The 26,912-nt window shown below is 44.0% G+C and overlaps 1 protein-coding gene across 2 annotated transcripts in view; it reads left to right on the forward strand.

The window, feature by feature from the left end:
• The window catches only part of si:dkey-27h10.2, a 129,106-nt gene that overhangs the window by 90,956 nt on the left and 11,238 nt on the right, over positions 1 to 26,912 (forward strand). For both annotated transcript variants that reach the window (XM_039750201.1, XM_039750202.1), the window contains one exon: positions 23,400 to 23,508. In XM_039750201.1, coding sequence (XP_039606135.1) covers positions 23,400 to 23,482 — 83 coding nt within the window. In that variant the 3' untranslated portion in view covers positions 23,483 to 23,508. The remainder of the gene's footprint in view (positions 1 to 23,399; positions 23,509 to 26,912) is intronic.

Genomic DNA, 26,912 nt, shown 5'->3' on the forward strand with positions numbered 1-26,912 from the left:
TTCTGTTGAGAACCACTGTGCTGCACTTAATTAACATTGGAAACCAAAATGAATACACAGTAACAAATACCAAACCCCATACAACATTAAAATATAATCGAAATAATATTAAAAACTTTTAAACAATCTTCATAAATAACTTTAATCACAGACGTACGCACCTCTCATCCCAGCGTTCCAGTTTAACTGTCAGAGCGCGAGACGCACGCAAAGTCAAAAGTTGACTTCGACAAAAACAAGAAACCATCCAACCAGAAAAGAAACCCAAAAGGATTTGTGCCCACTACAGAGTATTAAAGCCTGCTCGTTTTCCAGTATAATAACATTATAGAATTTCACCATCAGTTTATTTCACTGGTTGCTCTGAATGGCAGGCCAGGCCACCGGGAAAGCACCTGCTGACTGTTAATGGCTCTGCCAGCGATACCCAAGGATTCTCTAAAGATACACACATGAAGGAGTCCAGTCTTCTCTAAGGTCACTGGATAGCGACTATGTCTAGTAGGCATGAAGCACCAGGACTCTAAAGCGCCACACACCCCTTTCCAGCGACCTCAGGACCCCCCATGCTCTCCCAGTCCGTCTGTTGACTTCATAGGAAGAGTCACCAGAGGCACATGAATGTCACTGTCGAGGTAAGTAAACCTCTCAATGACGCGGTCGACACTCTCTCTGTAGACACTGCTGATGGCCGTGCCCAGGAGGTCATTAAAGACCTGCTTGGTTTTTATCAGGACCCTCACAAGCCCAGACGCTCAGTCTTTTAGTGTAACTGACAAATGTTACAGCAATGGTAGGCACTGAGGGGCACAGTGGTTTGAATGCCATTCTGGACACTCAGCCTTCATCCCACAGACAGGCAGTCAGTTCTAAGTTCTGAGTGACTGTGGGCATACGTGCGCTGTGAGGTACCCGTGGCACCCCCAGTGTCGGTTCAAGGCTGGCACCCAAGGTCGCTGGAACTGGCAACAACTCCCCTTGGCCCCAAACACCATGAGCAGGTTAGAAAGTGGAGGGAGCAGTAATTAGACACAGAGCATTTGGCCCAAGGCTGACTGGGCATCCCTCATGGCAGCAGATGAATCGGTAGCCCTGTGATCAGTGGATTGAACTGCCACAGCGGGCTCAGGTTCACATTGTTAGTGTCTGTCCGTGCTGAAACAAATGGACAAGAGAGAACAAGATGGTGTACAATACACTTAAATAACAATGGGTGGGACCAAAGAGAGAGATGACGTGAGAGACACACGCATAACACAATGGCACAGACGTCACAGGGCATGTAGTCAGTGGCACAACGGTGGAGACGATACAGCGGTGAGGCAATCAATCTGTGTGGTGTGCATAGAAGTCCAAATACATTTTAATATACAGAATAGCCAGTAAAATAGTCATAGAGGTCCATACAGTCAGTGGTGGGATGATGATGATGATGATGTAATGTGCAAAAGTGAGAATTATAGTCATAGACATCTATTTAGTAGGAAATAGCCAGTAGAATATTTATATAAGTCCACATAGCCAGACTATACAGATATAGTCAGTAATATTGTTATAGTCATCCATATAGTCAGTGATGATGATGATGGTAGAGCAGTGAGGTAGTCAATCTGTGTAATGGGCAAAAGACAGTAATACAGACACAGAGCCCATATAGTTATAGTCATACGTGGTGATATATAATCATAGTCAGTAATGTGCAGTTAGCAAAATAATCATAGGAGTCCATATAGTCAGCAATAAATAGCAATATATGGTTATAGAGGCCCATATGATCTCTAAGGCATTGTAATATACAGTCAGTAATATAGTCCTCAAAGTACCTATCATCAATAATATATATATATATACCTGTATATATATATTGTCACAAGAATGAGTCAAAGAAATCAAGAATGGTTTGGGGCAACCACCCATATAATATGCCCTGGCTGCAAATGGATAAATAGATCAGGTCAGAGTCCAAAACAGAGCTGAGGCAGGTTGTCAAAGATGGCAGCTTTAGATGCGGAGACAGGATGTGACGTCATCAGATGTGCCAAAACCGGAAGTGGCGTCATCAAAGGTCTCCTGGACCCGGACGTGACGTCATCAGAGGCGCCAAACACTGGAAGTGACGCCATCAGAGGCGCCAGAACCTTGCAGGATTTCCCAAGGATGGTCTGCAAGGGATTGAGAAAGAAAGTCAGTGCATCTCGCCACTCCCTGGTCTAGCATGGAATTACTGTTATTCAGGTCCTTTAGCTGTCTCCCATTTGCATGTGTGTGACAATATATATAGTTATATATTAACATACAGTCAGGAGTATACTCATGGAAGTTCACATAGTCCGTAAAATAAAGCAACATACAGTGCATCCGGAAAGTATTCACAGCGCATCACTTTTTCCACATTTTGTTATGTTACAGCCTTATTCCAAAATGGATTCAATTCATTTTTTTCCTCAGATTTCTACACACAACACCCCATAATGACAATGTGAAAAAAGTTTACTTGAGGTTTTTGCAAATTTATTAAAAATAAAATAACTGAGAAATCCCATGTCCATGAGTATTCACAGCCTTTGCTCAATACTTTGTCGATGCACCTTTGGCAGCAATTCCAGCCTCAAGTCTTTTTAAATATGATGCCACAAGCTTGGCACACCTATCCTTGGCCAGTGTCGCCCATTCCTCTATGCAGCACCACTCAAGCTCCGTCAGGTTGGATGGGAAGCGTCGGTGCACAGCCATTTTAAGATCTCTCCAGAGACAGAGTTGTCCTGAAGCCACTTCTTTGATATCTGGGCTGTGTGCTTATGATCTCTAAGGCATTGTGATGTATACAGCCAGTAATATAGTCACTAAAGTGGCTGTCATCCATCCATCATGTCAACCTAACTACAGGGTCACAGGGGTCTGCTGGAGCCAATCCCAGCCAACACAGGGCGCAAGACAGGAAACAAACCCTGGGCAGGGTGCCAGCCCACCACAGGGCACACACACCCACACACCAAGCACACACTAGGGACAGTTTAGGATCACCAATGCACCTAACCTGCATGTCTTTGGACTGTGGGAGGAAACCCACGCAGACATGGGGAGGACATGCAAACTCCATGCAGGGAGGACCCAGGAAGCAAACCCGAGTCTCCTAACTGCGAGGCAGCAGCGCTACCCACTGCGCCACCGTGCTGCCCTTGCCTATCATCATTAATATAAATTAATATACAGTCAGCAATATACTCACAGAAGTTCATAATACAGTATATAGCAATATATAGTCATAGAGGCTCATATGATCTCTAAGGTATTGTAATATATAGCCAGTAGTATTGTTATCAAAGTCCATATCATTAATAATAAAATATAGTAATTTTCAGTCAGCAATATAGTCATAGATGTTCGAGTAGTCCACAATATATAGTTAGCAATATAAAGTAGCCATAGAAGTCCATATGGTGAGTAAGATATAGTAATTTAGTAGTCAGTAATATACTGTACAGTACAGTAATTTGGTCATAGACACACATATCATAAGTAGCATGGAGTTAGCAATATAGTCATAGAAGTTCATATAGTCAGTAATATATAGTCACAGTTGTCAGTAATGTAATAATCAAAGTACTTTTCATCAATAATATCTATATTAATATACAGCCAACAATATATTCATAGAAGTTAATATAGTCAGCAATATATGAGAATTTGTAGTCATAGAGGTCCATGCGGTCTGAAAAATATAGCAATATATAGGCAGTAATATAGTCATAAAAGTCTACATTGTATAGTCCATAAAATGAAGTCGGGGTGATGAGGACTCAGCAGTGAGGCGGTCAATGTATGTACTTTGAAGAAGTCAGTAACAGAGTCGTCGAAGTCCACATAGTCATATTATATAGTAATATAGAGTCAGTTATAGAGTGGTAGATGTGCATCTAGACAGTAATGTGTACTGTAGTTATGGTCAGTCAGTGGCACAGTGCTGATGAGGACACAGCAGTGAGGTGGTCAGTCTGTGCTCTGTGCAGAAGTCCGTATTCTACCAGCCTGTGGCATAAAGCTATTCCTGCTATGGCTGATGATGGACTGGGCTACAGCAGTTACAGCCAATCACAGATGCCACTCATCCACTCAGAAACTTACATGATAAATGATGAAATCAGATTCAGCAATTATTTTAGCAAACATGCATCCCTTCTCAAAGCCACTTTATCTATCACAGCCTACTGTGGTATTCAGGAATGTAAGACAGCAAGTGGCTCTGAATGAAGGGGCCAGTCCAGTAAGGGTATTGTCAAGCAAGCACCATGCATTTACTCACACTGGTCAGATTTAAGGTCACCAATTAACCTAACCTGCACACCTTTAGAATGTGGGAGGAAAACGCAAAGTAAACAGAGACTAAGAAACAGCATACCCTCATAGCACCAGCGCTTAGATTATGGAGATTACACAATGATGGCTCATCCTGCTAAATAATTGCAGCGGGTGGCTTCAGAATGAAAAGAAAGAAGCACATGGGATTCCAGCTTTTCATTTGAGATGGGAAAGATCCTATAAAAAATAGATAGAAGCAAAAGGCACTATATAATAGATAGATAGATAGATAGATAGACAATGTGAAATGTGCTATATACTAGAGAGATAGATAATGTGAAAGGCACTATATGATAGATAGATAAATAGATAGATAATGTGAAAGGCACTATATAATAGATAGATAGATAGATAGATAGATAGATAGATAGATAGATAGATAGATAGATAGATAGATAGATGAAAGGCACTATATACTAGATAGATAGTAGATATCACATACATATGAAGAGCTTTGTCTGCTAGGGAGATAGATGTGAAGGTCAATATCCACCTTAACAAAAGGATAAGTATCTGTGTGTGTCTGTCCAGTTGCTGTGTCTCTATCATGCCAAAAGGTGGTGCATCACAAACATTTACACTTACAGTTGTCATTCCAACAGATGGTGCACCATAAATATATATAGTATTAAATCATATTGTATTTGTCATTCCAACAGATGGTGCCTCATAAATATATATATAGTATTAAAACATATTGTATTTGTCATTCCAACAGATGGTACATTAAAAACATTAACAGTTGGTTTATAAATCCTATACTAAATGGCATATAACAGAGACTTATGCATTGCATTTTTTCACTCTTAACAGATGGTGAATCACAAACATATATAGTAATAAAACACATTGTATTTGTCATTCCAAGAGACGACACATCACAAACATTTACACTGCTTTAATGAATACCATATCAAATGCCATATAATACACTTTGCATTGCATTTATCATTCCAACAGATGGTGCATTACAAACATTAAGACTGCTACTTTGAGTCCTGAGGCAGACTGCACCTAAACCTTTCTTCTGTTTCTGCTCTTTGGTGGTCTTTAGCTGACAGCACTTGTGCACTCCCTGTGCCCCCTGAGTCTGCCTTCTCTTTTCGCTGTTAACGTTTTTGCCAGCCTCTCCTAACACATGTGCTCTCTGTATACTAAATTTAGAGGCAATCATTGATAAAAGGCTAACTTTTGATAACAACAACAACAACAACATTTATTTATATTGCACATTTTCAGACAAACAGTAGCTCAAAGTGCTTGAAATGTGCAAATGATGACAATACAGAACAGATTTGTAAGAGGAGACAAAAGCAGTTGTTTCTTCTGGGAAAATTCACTCTTTTTAGGTAAGCAGCTGTAAGGATACTTTCGTCTTTTACTGAATCATTGGTCACATTTGCATTTATATGTTGGTTAGGTTAGGGTTTGTAGAGGTGTGCGCCCCCTAGAGGATGAGCATTGCACAGGCACACTTATCTATGTAGATAGACACCTATCTATTATCCCACCCATCCATTATCCATCCCGCTATATCCTAACTACAGGGTCACGGGGGTCTGCTGGAACCAATCCTAGCAAACACAGTATGCAAGGCAGGAAACAAGCCCCGGGCAGGGCACACACACACACACACACACCAAGCACACACTAGGGACAATTTAGAATCGCCAATGCACCTAACCTGCATGTCTTTGGACTGTGGGAGGAAACCAGAGCACCAGGAAGAAACCCACGCAGACACGGGGAGAACATGCAAACTCCATGCAGGGAGGACTCTCCTAATTGCGTGGCAGCAGTTCTACAATTATTCATAGGTAATGGGAGCCTTTAAAATATCATTGCATATTGCTAAAAAAAAAACCCTCATAAAATACATTTATATAAAAAAGCCTTTCAAAACTGTACAAAAGTTTGCTTAAAGAAATAAGATTTTAAAATTGCAAAATTAAGACAGTTCAAAAGTAGATTTTAAAATAAATAATATCAATGCCTTAAAAGCAATCACACAAAGATAAAACAGAGTCAAAAAGCCCCATAATTCAAAAATAATTTTTCAGGTTATTAGAGATGCGGTGGGTTGGCACCCTGCCCAGGATTGGTTCCTGCCTTGTGCCCTGTGTTGGCTGGGATTGGCTCCAGCAGACCCCCGTGACCCTGTATTCGGATTCAGCGGGTTTGAAAATGGATGGTTGGATGGAGGTTATTAGAGAAACCTTAAAATAGCAGCGCCTACTAGGGTTATAAAAATTTCAAATTAGGGTTTTCAAAGATTTATTTTAAGACTAGAGACTCTAAAAAGAATACCAGAGAAGGAAAACTTAAAGATTAGACACCTAAAAACAATTTTTAAGATTAGACACCTAAAACACGTATTAACATTAGGGACTTCTAAGTAACTAAGCCAAACACCCACCAACCTTAAGGTTAGGGTTTGTGGTTGGGGCAGGCCAGTCTAGTAACTGTTTTGTGGACTCAAGGCCCAGACACCAGGGGTTGTCCCTGTCCGTCTCCAAATTGAGATGGGCCACAGTGAGCACCCCATTCACATTATTAAGCTGATCTGCTATTGTCATATTAAAATCATTTATACGATTGGCTTTTGGATGGTTAGCCATGGATGGTAACATGGACGGTAAGTGATCGACAATTTCTGCGTTAATTCATTTAACTTCATCGTTTCTCTGTGCTAGAATTGCCCGTGTACTCATTACTTCTGTTGATAACCCTTCGGGATGAAATTCTTCAATAAGATTTGGGCATAATACGTCTTCTTTTATTGGGAACTTCAAGTGAAGAAAACATTAAAATGTATAAGAGCTGAGAGTGCAGGAACTGTGAGAGGTGAGAGGACCGCGGGCGTGGGTCATAAACCGGAAATGGTGGAGAGGAGGGCAGGACTTGAAAAAATCTCTTGGCAAAAGCCTCGTCTGGTCTCAAGATTTTCTTTTAATAATAGTGAGATATTTTGAAATATTTTTTATAAATGGTAAATGGCCTGTATTTGATATAGCGCCTAACTAGAGTTCAAGAACCCCCCTAGGCGCTTTACAACACAACAGTCATTCACCCATTCACACACACATTCATACGCTGGTGATGATAAGCTACTATGTAGCCACAGCTGCCCTGGGGCACACTGACAGAAGTGAGGCTGCCGAACACAGAGGGCGCTGTGGTGGCTCTGAGGCTAGGGATCTGTATTAGTAATTGGGAGGTTGCCGGTTCAAATCCCGTAAATACCAGAAGTGACTCTACTGTGTTGCGCCCTTAACATGTAATTGTGCCATCCTGCGAATGACATTAATCTCCACCCACCCTGCCGGCAAGTTCTCCAATTTACAGGGAAAAGTCATGGATTGGTGGCAGAACTGGCACTCTAGCCACTGTACAAAAAACCTCACAGTGTTCCAGTGTGGTGCTGAGGTGTCACCCGTTGCAATCCAGGTGGGTTTGTCGTGTGGTGGGCACTATCAGCGCATACTCCCAACCTCCTCCTATCTCATATAGTTAGACAGATAGATAAGGCGCTATATGAGTTGGAAGAATAGACAGGGAAGTTGCTATACAAGATAAATAGAAATAGAGACCTAGAGATGGGTAGGAAATACCCTGCTTAAGATAAATAGAGAGATAGGAAATGGTCATATATGTCTCTAGTGCCTTATCTTATATAGTGCCATTACTACCTAGACAAGCTAACTATCTTAAATAACGCCTGGCACTGAGGTTAGGGATCTTCTGATTGTTGCCGGTTCGAATCCCATAAACGGCAGAAGTGACTGTACTCTGTTGAGCCCTTAACCTGCAATTGCTCTGTCATGGGTGTGATGTTAACCTGCACCCAGCCCTGCAAGCAGCACCTCCAACTTGCAGGGAAAACCCAGGGGTTGGTGGCAGGACTGGCACTCTAAAAAAAAAAAAAAAACTCACCCTGTTCAGTGTGGTGCCGAGGTGTCACCCGCTTCGTGGCTGCACTTGGTTCTCAAACCGGGTGGTTTGCCGTGTGGCGGGTGCGGCAATGTGCTATAATCAGGGCATGCCCCCATCCTCCTGATGCCACACAGTACCTTGGCACGTTACAAAAACCTTGATTTGGGTGGGAAGGTGATTTGACAGAAGTGACCTTTAGAGACAGAGTGGAATCTAACCTATGGTCTTAAAGTGGCACGTAACCTTCATTCAGTATCATTTCTCAGTTCAGAAAATCCTAACCACGGTGAAACCTTACTAGTGTGAAGTACTGAGAATGTGCGTCAGTCTGTTGGAGAATCGAACCTTCAGTCTTTCTTAGAGAAGCCCAACACTTTTTCCAGTGAGCCAATATCGCCAAATCACTGAAAAGAGTAATTCGCCAAATTTCTATATAAGTGATAATAAAAATTGGTAAGATTAAAAATAAAAATAGTTTGCGTACATCGGTCTTCAGTCTTCGACCATTTGACTGAACATCCACACGCTACCCACTTGACCAACGCTGCTCAACTGTCATATTGAAGTCATTTGACAAAACATCAATATTGATTAATCAAAACGATTTTTTTTTTTTTAATTAATTTGTCTTCATTGTTCTTTGACCGTTTGACCGAAAAGTCCAACGTGCTAACCTCCTGACCAACACCACAAATGCATATATGTGTATGAGTGCTGGCTATATTTCTTTTCACTGAAAGTGTAACGAAATGTGACATTTAAATTTGAAGTACCATATATACTCACGCGTATAAATTGTGTCTTGAAACCCGAAAAATCAATCATAAAATCAGACCCCGACTTGCATTTTTTTGGTCATGACCGTAGGTGAGGGTAGAGATGCAGATTGAATGGTAAGTCGAGTGCTTTGCCTTCTGACTCAGCTTCTTCTTCATCACTACAGATCGGTATACCTGTGCTTGCCGCCACAATCTGTCTCTCGATCTTCCCTTTAGCCCCTCACTTGTGAACAAGACCCCAAGGTATTTAAACTCCTCCACTTGAGGAGGACAGTCCACCTTTTTACTTTCTCGTATGCAAAGTACAGTGGAACCTCGGTTCACGAACATCTCGGGACACGTACAAATCGGTTTACGACCAAAAAGTTCGGCAAACTTTTGCATCTGTTCACGACCACACACTCGGTATACGAACAAGCCAGTTTCCCTTTCGGTTTGTGCGCGCCGATGATTTCCGCGTGTTCAGTCTCTCCCTGTGCATTCCCCGTGCAGCGAGTGAGCGAGACACACGCGCACGGGAGAGAGAGAGAGAGACACACGCGTGCGAGCGAGTGACAGAGACAGACATACACACATACGCACGCGCGTGACAGAGAGAGACGGCTGGACGCATAAGGCCGAGAAAGCAGTTGTACCGGGCTTGTTTTTAAAGAGACTGCTTCGAGCATTGTTTTAGCCTCGTTGTATTTAATGAAGACTTTTTCCATTGGATTTTAACATCCACTTCACTTTTGTTTACAGCGATCGGTTCATAGCGTGCATTGTTGCAATGTTACTTTTCTTGGTCTTTTATTAAATTACGGATTTTTCAAATGTTCATTTTTTTCCCTGTGCTTAAAACTCATAAAAAAAGTGCTTTTAGCGAGCGGTTCGTAGCGCTATAGCACAAACTCTTGCAGTGTTAGTTTTCTCTGTTGTTCAAGGTTTTCTCCGTGTTATTCAATGTTTTCACATTTAGTGTACTATTACGCTGTGCATTCTATGGTGTAATTAACTATATTTGTGCTTAAAAATCTTTAAAAAAATTATATATTTACATACAGTTTGTACGGTCTGGAACGGATTAATTGTATTCACATACAATCCTATGGGGGAAAATACTTCGGTTCACGACCAAATCAGTTTACGAAGGTTCAAGTCTTTAGAATCCTGGTACTAACTGTTTGTGAAACATGGACACTATTAAATGACCTGAGATGAAGACTGGACCCCGTCAAGTGTGTATCTTCAGAGGGTCCCACTGGTTTGACTTTGTGTTGCTCATGGAGTCCTGAATTAGACACATGACCCGCATTGTGAGGTGGCGTCAGTTACCAGGCCAAGGGGATGCCCACATGACACCTGGCTGCAGCAGATAGAGGGTCATTTCCAGTGGGCGGAACTGGACTGTGTGTCTGCCAGGTGGGCACCCTCAGGTAATGGCGGCACATGACTCGCATTGTGAGTTGGAGTCAGTTACGGCACTACGGCCATGTGGCGCCATTACCCGAGGGTGATCCGGCTCATTGCTGAGGAAACCAAGTACAAGGCCAAGGGGATGCCCATGTAACGCCTGGTTGCAGCAGATAGAGGGTCATTTCTAGTTGGTGGGACTGGACCGTTTGTCTGCCAGGGGGGCACCCTCAGGTAATGGCGGCACATGACCTGCATTGTGAGGGAGCATTAGTTACGGCACTATGGCCATGTGGCGCCATTACCCAAGGGTGATCCAGCTCATTGCTGAGGAAACCAAGTACTAGGCCAAGGGGATGCCCATGTAATGCCTGGCTGCAGCAGATAGAGGGTCATTTGCGGTGGGTGGGACTGGACCGTGTGTCTGCCAGGGGGGCACCCTCAGGTAATGGTGGCACATGACTCGCATTGTGAGTTGGAGTCAGTTACGGCACTACGGCCATGTGGCGCCATTACCCGAGGGTGATCCAGCTCATTGCTGAGAAAACCAATTACCAGGCCAAGGGGATGCCCATGTAACACCTGTCTTTAGCAGATAGAGGGTCATTTGCAGTGGGTGGGACTGGACCGTGTGTCTGCTTGGGGGGCTCCCAACAGGTATCCTGAGCTGTGGTGGGCAGTGCATTGTCCCCAACCTAACCTAACCTGACCTTCTGGAGTATTGAGTGTTGCTTGACAAATGAAGGGGTCTGAAAATGAAGTGAAGTGAAGTAACAGCATAACAAAATGTGTGAAAAACAAAGGGGTCTGCAGAGTTCCTCAAGGCGCTATATACAGAATAGTGAGTAAAGCAGACATAAGACCAACATGTTGGTGGTGAGTGGTGGGTTTAAATAGGAAAATATTGAAGAGGTGTGTAAGCCGACTTTCATTTTTTTTGGTTTCAAACGGCAAAATACGCAGCATGCAAACTGGACAGTAAACTTTAGGAAAAAAGACTCAGAAGTCCCGGAGTCGAGATTTGATTTTCAGGATGTGTTGAAACATTCCCCTCAAGCGGTGACCCACACGACCCACCATCACACACACATGTTTGCGTGTCTTCCATATTGAACCTGACACCCCAGGCACCCCCCCACCCCACAGATGATAATACTTAATATTTCTGACAGGCATGAGATCTTCTTTTCTTTTTTAACCCGATGATTGAGAAGCAAATTGTTGTGTCTTGAAAGGCTCAAAAATGTCAGGCATGCGGCGCTCGCGTTTGCATTGTAAAACGGCAGGGAAAAAAAAAAAGAAGAAATTCCAATGATAAACGGTGGATCATTCACACTCAAAAATCCCGGGATAGGGGTCGCCTTAACGTTGACGTGCGATAACAAAAGGCAGTCGTGTCAAAACAGAGCAGCAGCCATACAGCTGGCGAGCTGAAGAGCATTCGTCAAACGCCACTGTACAAACATGAATAAATAGTAGGAATTATGAATGAGGGGGAATTCAATATGAAAATACAATATCCTATGAAAAATAACCTTTTTATTTCCCGTCATACATTTAGAATTTCCTTTATTAGGTTATAGTGTCTGCGCCATCTGTTAGAATGAAAACTGAAAAGAAGTTTATTTAACACCTTGGAACAAGAAGATTGAAGAACATGGACTGAAACATGATAAAACTCCTCACGATGATCCGAGAAGTACACATCGAGCATCTCTGCATCTTGTGATGCCAAGGAGGCCAAGGACTTGTGGAGCTCAAGGCAGTGGAGGACATTGCGATTGCCGGTCTGTGCGAGTGCATTGAGCGGTCCAGTGGGCGGCTGCTGCTACAGCTGCTCAAACACAACCGTGCACTACATGAGCGCAAGTCTATTATGAAGAGCGGCCATGAGATTGAAAAAAAAAAGGTATGGGTTGACCGAGACCACTAGTGCAAGTAGCGAGAACACCAAACAGTTACTCAAGTCCAAGATCGTGGAGAACAGGAGGAGCCATTGCAAGGCCAGTTCTTCAACAGCCTGGACAGGCCATACTTCAGTATGGCTAAGAAGTGCACATCTCTAGTGGGGAACCGAAATCCTCTGCAGAGTCGCTCAAGATCAGAACATGAACACCCGGTACCAGCAGAAGTATATCATAGGTACATCAGTCAACAGTTAATGCCATCTGAGTGAGACCATCGGACCACATAGTGTCCAGATGTCGTGTGCTGACTTGAACCTGCAATGGACATTATGTCAACAGCTGGGCGTTCCAATGACAGACAAGTGGTACAAACATATACCAGACACGGTCTTGACACTGGAGGCTGTGTCATCATGTGGGCCAAGACTATTCCCACAGACCATACCATCACCGCCAATGGCTTGACATCGCGTTCCATTACAAGACGAGTAAGTCGTGAGTCTTCATCGATGTGGCGATCCCAAACAACAACAACAACATCCTGAGCAACGAAGCTGAGAAGATCATCAAATATAAAGACCTAGAGATGCATGTGTGTGGAACAGTGAGGGCAAGAGTGGCTCCAGTAGTCGTAGACGCAATGGGAGCCATCAAGACGGGGGTTCCAAGAACAGCTGGATGAACTCCCGTGTTAAGTCGGCGAGAATGAGGTCCAAGTGATCAAACTTCTCGACACGGACCACATTCTTCAACGAGTCCTCAGCTGAACTACAAGCTGAGTATGAGGCCTGAGAGGTCTGGATGACCTTTGGCAAATGTACCAATGTACCATAGAGCACTAAGAGAGGGTAATAATAATAATAATAATAATAATAATAATGAAGTAAATTTCCATCCTTCTTAATTCTGATCAGGGTCAGGTTGTAGTGTGAACCAGTAGGAGGCGTTGCAGCACTCCAAACCTCAGACCTAACAGCACAGATTCCAATAGACATTGATTGCCACAAATACCATTATGTATTACACAGGTCCAGCAATATGATGGCCCCCTTCTCCACTCCACTCAGGTGAGCTTTGTCCAACTCCACTCCCAATTCTGACTCCCTGGGTGAAGCGGAGCAGCTTCCTTTATACCGCAGTGCATCCAGAGCTATCACATTGCATCCAGGAAGCACTTCCAGATCAGGCAAAACTTCCCCGTGATAGGAGAGTCTGCCCCCTAGCAGCACCTGAGGACCCAAGCGGGGGCTGCCCACCGAAACTACAACTCCCATGGAGCCTTGCATGTGACCAAACAGGATGCATGCCAGAGGGGTGTCGCCATACAGTGTACTCGGGAATTACATGGCCCTGGGAAAGCAGTCTCCCCCACCCTTTCCATCCATTATAATGGCCTCCCGAGCAGGAAAGGTACCACTGACCAACCTGGTCGGGATGCCCGTCCACTGACATCCACCCAGCCAGGCAAGGAAACATCCATCCTGCCTGGGTTGCCAGCCAAACCATCTTGTCTATTACAGTACATCAGCCTTATGCTAAAATCAACACACTATGGAACAACAACAACAATAGTAATAACAATAATAATAATAACTAGTCGAAGCCTGGCCTAGCATACAGCGGTGTAAGAATAGGAACAGAAAACGGTGAGAAAGGAATTCAGCATAACAAAGGCTTAGGAAACCACCGTCGCAGTATAACGAAAATAGCAAGGAGCGAAACCAATGCCAATGGTCGAGAGAGTACCTTCCTATAGCAGGCTACGGAAAACATAGACATATATAGATAGACGCCGCATTCCCTGTGTTGCCCAGGCGACACGATACGTCAGCGCGTCCGCCACATTGCGAGTGGCAAAAGTGCCATTTAAACAAATACAGGTAGACGTGGAAACCGGGTTTTCTGATGAAAAAACAAAGTTTTAAACAGTATCGTTTACATACAACAGATTTTGGTGAATCGTTTACATGCAATTATTTTTATCCATTTATACACTAATAATGGCAATTATTAAATAACTAGCAAAATACCCGCGCTTCGCAGCGGAGAAGTAGTGTGTTAAAGAAGTAATGAAAAAGAAGAGGAAATATTTTAATAATAACGTAATATGATTGACAATGTAATTGTGTTGTCATTGTCATGAGTGTTGCTGGCATATACACATATATATATATATATATATATATACACACACACATATAAACATATATATACACATTATATATTTATATACTCAGCAAAAAAAGAAACGTCCTCTGACTTTCAACTGTTTTTACTTTCAGTAAACTTAATGTGTAAATATTTGTATGAACACTAAAAGAGTCAACACCATAAGACATAAACTAAAAATGTTTCACAATGTGTCTCTGAATGAAGGGAGGCTCAAAATCCAAAGTACCAGTCAGTATGTGGTGTGGCCACCAGCTGCTTGAAGTACTGCAGTGCATCTCCTCCTCATGGACTGGACCAGATTTGTCAGTTCTTGCTGTGAGATGTTACCCCACTCTTCCACCAAGGCACCTGCAAGTTCCTGGACATTTCTGGGGAATGGCCTAGCCCTCACCCTGCGATCCAACAGGTCCCAGACGTGCTCAATTCCTTCGACGATTAACACGAATCCGTCCATCACCCCTGGTGAGACAAAACCGAGACTCATCAGTGAAGAGCACTTTTTGCCACTCCTGTCTGGTCCAGCGAAGGTGGGTTTGTGCCCATAGGAGGCGTTGTTGCTGGTGATGTCTGGTAAGGACCTGCCTTACAACAGGCCTACAAGCCCTCAGTCCAGCCTCTCTCAGCCTATTGCGGACAGTCTGAGCACTGATGGAGGGATTGTGTGTTCCTGGTGTGACTCGGGCAGTTGTTGTGGCCATCCTGTACCTGTCACGCAGGTGTGGTATTCGGATGTACCGATCCTGTGCAGGTGTTGTTACACGTGGTCTTCCACTGCGAGGATGATCAGCTGTCCTTCCTGTCTCCCTGTAGCGCTGTCTTAGGCGTCTCACAGTGCGGACATGGCAATTTATTCAGCAGTCCTCATGCCTCCCTGCAGCATGCCTAATGCACGTTCACGCAGATGAGCAGGGACCCTGGGCATCTTTCACAGTCGGTAGACAAGTCTCTTTAGTGTCCTGCGTTTTTAGAACTGTGACCTTAAATGCCTACTTTCTGTAAGCTGTTAAGGTCTTAACGACCATTCCACAGGTGCATGTTAATTAATTGATTAGGGTTAATTGAACATGCATGGAAAACATTGTTTAAACCCTTTACAATGAAGATCTGTCAAGTTATTTGGATTTTTAAAACATTATTGTTGAAATACACAGTCCTGAAAAAGGGACGTTTCTTTTTTTGCTTTTATCAAGGCTTCCGTCGGGTAGTCTTTTGAGATGAAATTTTCCTCCGATCAGTCGTAGCAACGCGCTTTACTCCGACTCTGATGTGTGCATCAGTGTAATTGATGTACCAGGAAATCATTCATTGACAAAAGTTCCCCTTTGCTTGGAATTGAAAGTGTGATTAAATGCGTTATTTTTTTAACGCATTATGGAGTACATGCATCAAAGCTTCTCAGCTGTGTTTGTGCTAAGAAAAGGAAACATTTTAAAAATGTTAACGTAACCTGATTGTCAAAGTAATAGTTTTGTGAGTTTGATTATCATTATTTCTTTCAATTAGGTTCGTATTTGGAGGATGTGTTGTGTTCAAATTATATTCCGTTTTTAAAGATAACAGGTTTCATTCATCGAAGTGTTCACTGCCCAAATCGGTACTCGTCAATGTAAGATGTTCAACAGGCATTCCCGGTATTAAGTTGTGGAAATTGCCTGCGAACATTTAGCGGTAGCGTGTGTATGAACTTAATTTAATATTTTCCAGTCCTGCAAAGTCAGTTGACGTGAGCCACTCGGAGTACATGCATCGAAGCTTCTCAGCTGTGCTCGTGAGATCTCGCGATGTCAAAGGGTTTTTTTAATGTTAGCTAAGACCCGGCACTTAAAAGTTTCTTGCTACAGCAATTTTAACTCCGTTACAAAGTGATTCAAAGTCTCGTTTATACCTCGTGTCTTTTCATTAAATTTGTATCTCGCGAATACCACATTCGTCGTCGGCATAACAAACGGCAGCGAGAGTGTGTCTATAAACTTAATTTAAACTTACGGTTCACACCGTGCTTTGTTTCTGCAGTAGCAGCACGTATGAATCTGCTTGTATGCGTCACTCGCTTCATAATCTTTTGCTGCCTTCTCAATTGTGAAATGGCGCTTTCTATTCAGCGCTCTTTGGAGCTCTTCCTTGTTTTCTACGTACTGCGTTCACAGTCATTTCACGTGATTACGTGGGAGGCGTGATGATGTCAGACGCAACTCCGCCCCCCCACGGCCATCTAGCTCAACTCCATTACAGTATATGGAGAAAAATAGGTTCCAGTTATGACCGTTACGCATAGAATTTCGAAATGAAACCTGCCCAACTTTTGTAAGTAAGCTGTAAGGAATGAGCCTGCCAAATTTCAGCCTTCTACCTACACGGCAAGTTGGAGAATTAGTGATGAGTCAGTCAGTCAGTCAGTCAGTCAGTCAGTCAGTGAGGGCTTTGCCTTTTATTAGTATAGATAATAATAATTATTATTATTATTATTATTATTATTAAATAATTCCTCCCGTATAAGTAACATTTCTCGGACTGCTTTCTTCCATCTCTGAAACATTTCTAGACTTCGTCCTATTCAACACAGTACTGAAGTATCGGTTAATGCCCGAGTCACCTCACGTATAGATTACTGTAATGCTATTCTATCTGTCATCCCACAAAAACGTATCCATCGCTTACAATTTCAAAATTCTGCTACCAGGATAATAACCTGCTGTTCTAAATCCACTGAGCATACTACAATTATTCTCTCTCAACTTCACTGGCTCCCTCCTCACTACTGAATACGACACTAAATACCCGCTCTTAACATTTAACTCTTTTCGGGCTAATTTTTTTTTTTTTTGTTTCTTATCTCCCAGGGCTGAATATTTTTCCAAAAACTAACATTTTTTAAAAAAGAACACAAAGCAATTGTTTTTACATATCAAATCAACAACAAATATTTACTTTTGCATGTTGTTGTATGAGCCTGCATACTCTATGATTTCACATACATATCACATACATTTTACACAGCAAAGTCTGATGTCGCTCAAAGCAGCCAATTTCAGTCATTGCCACGTTGCACTGCTCACAATACGTGTTGCTTTGGTGCCTACTTTTCAATTGTCTGTTGCTGCACTTTCTCACATCTATTGTCAGTGTGTACTGTAGAGACAAGTCACCCTTTTGCCATCGTGCCATTCCACTGCCACCAAGTTTTCTGCCCGCATGAAAACCGTATTGTCACCTCTTTTCATCTTCTGAAACTTTATGGTCTTTATGCATGGCATTATAGCCTGGCTCACCCCATGGGATTTACTTCTGTTTATTACAGAAGTGAATCAAACTTTGCAGCAGCACGTACCTATCACCATGCTGCATAACCTGTCCAAAGCCACCAGGGGACAAAGCACGTTTGGACCAATGCTCCCTGGAGTTATATCACCAGTTCTGTCCCATCTCTATTTGTAATACCACAGCACGCTTCATCTCGTCTTTTGTTGTGGGTTTACACTTTGAAAAACTGCGATGCAAACGCAGCCCGCGATTCAAAAGATTTCTCTGCCTACCTGTTTGTCTCGTCTGACGGTAGCTGAAAAGTGGCATCAGGAGAGAGCAGCCTGAAGTTCAGCAGCTGGTGATCTGTCGTGTCCAGCAGCAAGCCATGCCGTCTTGTGAAGTCCAGCAGCCAGATCGGCTCTCAACGGATCAATGTCTGTGTATTTATCCCACGCGGACCTTGCCGTAGATGCATTGGCTGGCGGCGCTCAACTGGCAGCAGATCCGCTGGCGCGCCGTCGGCTGGTGTTTGATCAGCTGATGCCGGCTTCTCACTCTCTTGCTCGATCTCCTGATCACTGTCAATAAAATCCGATTCTGAAAAATCAGAGTCCGACTCCACGATAATGCGCAAAACATTGTCTGCTGAGTGTTTTCTTTTCTGCACTCACTTCGCTCCCTTGTCACATGTCGATGCCATATTGCCATTGTTTACATTTCGCAACTCACGCACACGCTAGGATTAGTCGCCGAGTCAACGAGTCTAGCATTCCTCCAAGCACAGAGGGAATGCCTGTGACGTGACAGTGAGATTTGTCGCCATTAACAGCTGATTATCGCCCTCAACCCCTCCTGTCGACAAAAGTCGACATCCGCCCTAAAAGAGTTAAAGCTCTCCACAACCTCACTGATCTCCTACAGACTGACACTCCTCTCACTCACTCTGATCCTCATCTGCAGCTCGACTTTCTGTACCACACATCAAACTCTGTGCTATGGGAGCTCGAGCGTCTCTCAAGTCGGGAATTCTCTTCCCTCTCATATTCGTCAGCTCGATTTAATAACACATTTTAAAACTACCCTCTAAACTTATCTTTTCAAATTGGCATACCAATTGTGAATTTTGCACTGTTACTGCCAATCATCTTTGTTTGTTTGCTAATTATTGCTGTTTGATCGAGAGCGACTGTGGACATGGAAGTAGGATTAGAGATGGTGGACAGGGCTCTGTTGTGTGTATCCCATGGTCTTAGAATTGGTGGGTGGGGCTCTGTGAGTTGCCGGGCGTGGCTCTCTGTCTTGCTTGCCCTTAGTTAGAGTTGGCGGGCGGGGCTCTGTGAGTTGGCGGGCGTGGCTCTCTGTCTTGCTTGCCCTTACTTAGAGTTGACAGACGGGGCTTTGTGAGTTGGCGGGCGTGGCTCTCTGTCTCTCTGTCTTACATGCGGTGTAAAGTCAACATGGCTCAGAGGTGCATGTGGACTTTTGCACAGACAAAAGCGACTGAGGCTGTGTTTGGTGAGTTGTTGCGAGCCTCGAGAGCGACGCTGGACTCTGGAGGAAAGTTACAGTTGCCGGGCGGGGCTCTGTCGAGCATATCCCATAAGGCGGTAGGAGGGTTAGAGTTGGCATGCGGGGCTCTGTCATGCGTATCCCATGAGGCGGTAGGAGGGTTAGAGTTGGCGGGCGGGGCTCTGTCGAGCATATCCCATGGTCTTTTAGTTGGCAGGCGGGGCTCTGTCTTGCTTGCACTCACTGTCTTGCGTGCCCTCAGTGTCTTGCTTGCGCTCAGTGTCATGCGTACCCTTAGTGAATTATATATATAGATAATAATAATAATGAAGTCAATTTCCAACCTGCTTAATTCTGATCAGTGTCAAGGGAGCGTATGGGGGTTTGAGGGCTGGAGCTTATCCCAGTTAGCATAGACTGCAATCCACAAACAAACTCTGGACAGGCGCCAGTCTATTTCAGGGCAAACACACACACACACACCAAACACACACACCAAATACTTGCTAGGGCCAATTTAGCAATCTCGATACACCTAACATGCGTGTCTTTAGATGGTTGGAGGAAAACCGGACCACCAGGAGGAAACCAATGCATACACAGAAGAACACAGAACTTGGGAACTCTACACTGGGATTCAGACCCTGGTCTTCTTAGTGTAAGGCAGCAGTACCACCAATGCACCGTCCATTGCAATAAAAATAAATTTATTTAAAGCGCCTTTCAGGGTACCCAAGGAGACTGTACATCAAAAAACAGAAATAGTAATAAAAAAATAAACCTTAAACAATCCCAGTTAAATATACAGGGCTAAACAGATCAAAAAGCATTGTTAAAAAGATTTGTTTTAAGTTTAGATTTAAAAGCAGAAAGCGTCGGACATGTTTGACGCTCCACGGCCTGTGACAACCGTGGGCCCGCTACAATACATACGCTGTCACCCGTCGTACAGAATCCACACAGTGGGGCGGTTAACAGCGGAGAGTCAGCAGAACGAAGTCAGCGTGAAGTAATGTATGGATGCAGTAAAGAAAACAGATAATGTGGGGCCTGACCATGAAATGGCCATAGAAACTAAGAGGTGGAGTGTATAGGAATGGCGAAAATGAACAGGAAGCCAGCGTAGTTTTCCAAGTGTAGGAGTGATGTGCTCCCGAGGTTTTAAATTTGTCACCATCCCTACTGCTGAATTTGGCACATGTTGTAGTGTGTTTAGGCTCCAAGCAGAGACCCCAAACAAAATCACATTGTCATTAATCAAGTCTGGGGCCTTGAGGGTCTCGTTGGCAATACCAGAAAAAGGAGAACATAGCTTTGAGATTTGTTTCAGAAGAAAAGAGGCTACCTTAGTGATATGTGGGTTCAGAAGAGAAGGTGGGGTCAAGAATGACTTCGAGATTTTTCACTTGTGCAGATAAAGATGCAATAAAACCTGGGATTTGTAATAAAGAATTGGCCATTGTCCTTCTAGTAGCAGGAGATGAAATAATTCTGGCCTCTTATTGGTTTACTTTTCAGTCTAAGAAATTTTTCAGTCAGCCAGCGTTGTCCATCAACCAGATCGGGTGACCAGTGTAGAAGGTGGTCAGGTTTGCGTGAGTCCTGTACGTAGATGGACCTGAGTGTCCTCAGCATAACAATGGAACTGTAAACTCTAGTGTCCAAAAATGGCACCAAGAGGAAGTATATAAATAATAAAAAGTATCGGGAAAGAGCTGAACCCTGAGGGGACACACCAGGAGGCAGATGAGACGGGTCAGACCCAATACTACCATTGGCAACAAATTGCTGTTGGTCCTTAAGGTTTGATCTAAGCCAGACAAGAGCACCTCCAGTGATTCCGTCTGTCACAGTAGAACATGTCCTTCAGTCCAAGGATGTTCTCCTCTGCACCGCTTCGAGTGCTACTATGTCCTTCTCTCCAGAGATGTTCCATTGGCTTCATGTCTGGGCTCTGGTTTCTCCACTCGGGGACATTCATAGAGTTGTCCCTCAGCCAATCCTGTGTTGTCTTTGCTTTGTTCTGATTGGAAGGTGAACCCTTGACCAGAATCTCTCACGACACTCCAGATGCAGCCTCACCAGTGCATGTTGTTTGTTTGTTAAGCTCATAGCTGAGTTGTCCCAATATCTCATCCAGAACCTTCTTAAAGGTTCTCAAGTTTTCTGCTTGTACTCCTTGTCTTGGTAGTTTGTTCCAGACTCTCAAGAAGTGTTTCCTGGCTTCAGTCCTAAATGCACGTCGTCACTTTGGTGAGGAAACCGATGTGGACACAAGAAGAACATGCATACTCCATACAGACAGTGACAGGGCAAGAGAATGGCTGTGGCTGTGCTGCCTCTGGCTTAGTCACCCTCAGGTCTAAACAGGAGAACATCACAAAGCAGCAGTGAGGTCGAAAAAGCCGGACCATGACTGGAATTAATCTGTTGAGACCGATGCCCTTGTGTGGCGTGAGAGACATTATACTGTAGGCGCCTAGGACTTGATTGAATTGATTTCAATTGGATGGACGCTTGAATGGCACTGTATAAAGAGGACAATTCACACCCCACGTCTTCCCATACCCCACACTCCACGTCTTCTCCTCCCCCCCACATTCTACGTCTTCTCCTCCCCCCCACACTCCACGTTTCCTCCCCACACTCCACGTCTTCTCCTCCCCCCCACACGCCACATCTGGCACTATGGCCACGTGGCGCCATTACCTGAGGGTGATCCGGCTCATAGGATCCTCATTGTTGGGGACTTGAGTGGCTGGACCAGGCCATAACACCTGGCTGCGGCAGATAGAGGGTCATTTCCTGAGGGTGGGACTGGACCGCTTGTCTGCCTGGGGGGTTGCCAACTGGGATCCCGAGTTGTTTCTTCGTGCAGTGGGTGCATCAACGTGCTTTACCAGTGCCTGCTCCCCAACTTGACTTGACTTGAACTTGATGTGGACTGCCATCAAGTGCCATCAAGTCCATCAGGACTTGTGTGCTCTTCTGAGCCTTCAATGCTGCAGGTAGCCTACTCCCGATCTGTGGCTCAACACCATCTTGTCTCTAAGCTCTGTAGCCATTCCTGTTGATGTTGTTACTGGGTCACAATGTCACCTGTGGGACCTTCTATGGACCGGTCAGTTCCTTTCCTAATCGTGCCCAGTCAGTTGAATAGACGACAGGTGGACTGCAAACACAGCGTAGAAAACATTTCAACGACGATCAATAGAATGGGATGCACCTGAGCCCGATCTCAGGGGTCTTAGACAAGGGTTGGGATATTTCAGTGGTTGCCCTAATTTTTAAGATCCCGTGTTTGCTTTGTCATTCCGGGGTCACTGAGTGTTGTTTGAGGCGGGAGAAAATGAATTGAAATGACCTTAGCAGAAAGGTGCAACCGAGAAAAACGTGAAAAAAGTGAAGAACCAGAGATGCACTGGGGAGGCCGGAAGGAGGGGCTGATAGGAAAGAATACCCCGCTTTGGCAGTGCTGGCATTTATCGTCCCGCAGTGTGGACTGTCGTCAAGTGCCATGGGTGCTGTGACTCCATCAGAACTGGTGTGGGAGTCTCAATGATGATAAGTCATTTATTTAAAGAACCCCCCACTCCTCTAGATGGCTGCTTGGGGTCCTAAAATTTGAATCATGTATTAGCTTTTAAGGCAAGATGCCAATGGAAACAAAAGTGAACCAAATCTCCTTATCGTCAAAGATGAGAAGTCAATGATAAAGATTCTTTGGGCTAAGGGCGCCATTTGAAGTTTACCATTGAAATGTGACACGATGATGAAGATTTGCCTCAGGTAGCCTGTCTCAGATTGGAAGGTGGTCTCTGTAATGACCGCCTGACGAGCCATCACCTCGGCCACTAGGCGTTCTCATTGTCCTCCACCTTCTGGACCACCTGGACACGCTAGCCTGGGTTGATTTCTCCAGTCCTGTCGACCTGAAACTCTTTGCTTTGTTTCTTCTCAGGCCCCAAAATGGCTAACGAATGGAACTGATTGAATGTCATTTGGGTTTGATGACTGGCCAGCTTTGAAGCTCCTCACAATTTCTTGCCTGCAGGTTCCCACCACGGTGCTTAAATAATTTCTTTGCTTTCCCACTCCTTTCCAGACCCCTCTGATGCTACTGGAGAAAAGACAGAAGGCCTGAAGGAAGACGGATTCACGGACGTCCAGCTCACGGAAACTTCTTGAGGTCCTCCTCAGCAGCCTGGGGTCGGGTAAGTCCGTTGTCACGTCTGACCGCAGTCTGATAGAATGGGGACATTTTTCAGACTGTAGAATTTTTAAAGTTGGTACTTTATTGTGTAGCACTTTGTGTCATTAAAGGCGCTCTATAAAATAAGGACTGATTGCCTTCATAGGTGTAGAACGCTTGTTTTCCATATTTCGGTAACACTGAGACCCGGGTTCGCTTCCCAGGTCCTCCCTGCGTGGAATTTGCATGTTCTCCCGTGTCTGCATGGGTTTCCACCCACAGTCCAAAGACATGCAGGTTAGGTGCATTGGCGATCCTAAATTGTCCCTAGTGTGGGAGTGTGGTGGTTGTGTGTGTGTGTGCATGCCCTGCAGTGGATTGGCACCCTGCCCAGGGTTTGTTTCCTGCCTTGCGCCCTGTGTTGGCTTGGATTGGCTCCAGCAGATCCTCATGACCCTGTAGTTAGGATATAGCGGGTTGGATAATGGATGGATGGATGTAGTTTAGGTGCTGCCTATAATTACAGTCAGTGTAGTGACACGGGAGTCCCAAATGCACTTTTAAAGGTTGCCCTCTAGAGGGGGAAGTGCTGTCAAAACCCCGACTAAAAACTAGAAAAATCTTTATGTAATAAAAGGCGTATTTTAACAAACGGCTCTGCAATGCACGAAGCTCCTACGAACACAAAGGAATTTGCATGAGAAGGCAAGGCAATCCACTACAAACAATACCCCAATACAGAATCCCAAAAAAGGAGTACAGGCGCAAAAATCCAAAAAAAGCACGAAAAAAAAAAAGCACAGTAGACACAAAGAACGCTCCACCACCTAACGTGTTGGAAATGAACTGCCAACAACTATGGAGGGCCCTCCGACATATATATATATATATATATGGTGGAGGGCAGTTCCTGGCGGTGATTGATAGGTGGCCCCGCCCCTTGGGGAACCACCCACAAAACACATGGGACGGAATGAAATAAACACAAAGAAATAAATGAAACACGAGGAACAATAATACAATTAGATGGTGCAGAATTTGACAACTCAAACAAGAGACCACAGCCAGGGTGAGAAATGGTGGCTGAAATGTGACAAACATAAAGAGTTGGGGCCCCCATAGGCAAACCCCGTAGAACCTTCAAGCAAAACACGGGTTATAGATGTGTTATAAATGGAAAGAAATATCTTCGCAGATGTGTGTTTCAAAAGTGACTGCTCCAGGATGGCAGACGTTCTAGCGACAAGGACTTCCTTCCTGTCAAATTCTTGAGTGCTACGATGCTCCTGGAATTACTCAGAGCTTTAGAAATGGCTTCATCCCCTTGCTCTGATCCGTGCTTCCCCACAATTTGATCACAGAGAGTTCCTGGGATTCCACGGCTTGCTTCTTGCCCTGACATACAGTGTGAATTGTGGTACCCTCTACAGCAGGGGTCCCCAACTCTGGTCCTGGTGGGCCGCAGTGGCTGCAGATTTTCATTCTAACCCTTTTCTTAATTAGTGACCAGTTTTTGCTGCTAATTAACTCCTTCTGAATTCATTTTAATTGACTTGTTCTTGAAGACTCAGACCCCTTAATTATTTCTTTTTCCTTAATTAGCAGCCAAACGATAGTGAGATACAAAATGAGCCAAAACAACTGGCGTCCATCACACGATATCTGAAAATAAAGAAAGATCTCAGGAATGTAGGTCTGCTCAAATTCCCAACACGTTTTACCAGAGCTCTTAGAAAAGAGAGAATCCACAATTTCGGACATGTCTGCTATTGCACAATGAGAGCAGAAACAAGCCATGGAATTAAAGAACAAGTTTAATTAACAACAAGACTTATTAAGCAATTGGTTGGAGTGAAACTGGTTGAAGTTTGAGGCCTTGACTTAGGTGGTCTTCTGTTGGCTCCCTCACTTCACATTTGTGTTTGGGTGCCATTTAAGGAAAGAAATTAAGTAATTCAGAGGAACACTGAAGAAACAAATCATTATAAAGTCAATTAAAATTAATTCAAAAGATATTAATTAAAAGCCACTGCTGCCCACCAGGACCGGAGTTTGAGACCCTCTTCTCTAAACGAGGTCCAGTCAGTTCACCCTGCCACAGGTGGAGTCCGATTGTCACTGCACTGGGACATTGAGATCCACACACAGAGCACAGGGTCAGCGCCCCCTACTGGCTTCACCACCACCTCTTTCAGCAGCAACCCCAGCGTTTCCTAGAGCAGGGGTCCCCCAACTCTAGTCCTGGAGGGCCACAGTTGCTGCAGGTTTTCATTCTAACCCTTTTCTTAATCAGTGCCCTGTTATTGCGGCTAATTAACTTCTTTTGAATTCATTTTAATTGACTTGTTTGTTAAGATTTGTTCCCTTGAATGTCTTCATCGTTCCTCTGAATTGCTTAATTTCTTTCCTTAAATGGCACCCAAACACAAACGTGAAGTGAGGGAGCCAACAGAAGACCACCTAAGTCAAGGTCTCAAACTCCAACCAATTTCACTCCAACCTGCTGCTTAATTAGGCACTGAGTCTTCTTGTTAATTAAACTCGTTCTTTATTTCCGTGGCTTGTTGCTGCTCTTGTTGTGTAATTGCAGACATGTCCGAAATTATGGATTTTCTCTTTTCTAAGAGCTCTGGTAAAACGTTTTGGGGATTTGAGCAGACCCACATTCCTGAGATCTTTCTTTATTTTCAGATATTGTATGATGGTCACAATTTGCTGGTCATGTTTTGGCTCATTTTGTATCTCACTATCGTTTGGCTGCTAATTAAAGAAAAGGAAACAATTAAGGGGTCTGAGTCTTCAAAAACAGGTCAATTAAAATGAACTCAAAAGAAGTTAATTAGCAGCAACAACAGGTCACTAATTAAGAAAAGGGTTAGAATAAAAACCTGCAGCCACTGGGGCCCACCGGGCCTGGAGTTTGAGACCCCTGATCTACACACAGGGCCACGAGTGCCTTTCTAAATGACGTCCACTCAGTTCCGTTGGCAACAGGTAGGCTCCAAACTCCAATCAAGTTCTAGAAACATCTCCAGGAAAATTAAAGCAAACAAGGATGGACCTCAACACAGTTTGGGGTCCCATAACGTAGGGTCTGAATACCTCTAGGGATGAGAAATTGCAGTTTATGATTCTTAATAAATTTGCAAATCTTTCTGGCATCACGCTTTCACTTTTTCATTACGGGTTATTGAGTGTGGATTGATGGGCAAAAAATGACAAATTTCTTAATTTAGAATAAAATCTACAACACAATGAAGTGTGCAGAAAGTGAAGGGGGTCTGAATGCTGTAGGAATGGAGACAATTAATATAACCGAGGCTTTAACTGGCAAGGTCAGGGCTGGATGGAGTGCCGGAGGAGATCCTCATTCTGATGTGCATTATGGCTGCTCTCTGCTTGAAATGACTGCTGAGCGTCAGCGTT

Source organism: Polypterus senegalus, chromosome 4, assembly GCF_016835505.1.
Source record: "Polypterus senegalus isolate Bchr_013 chromosome 4, ASM1683550v1, whole genome shotgun sequence".
NCBI classification, from domain to species: domain Eukaryota; kingdom Metazoa; phylum Chordata; class Cladistia; order Polypteriformes; family Polypteridae; genus Polypterus; species Polypterus senegalus.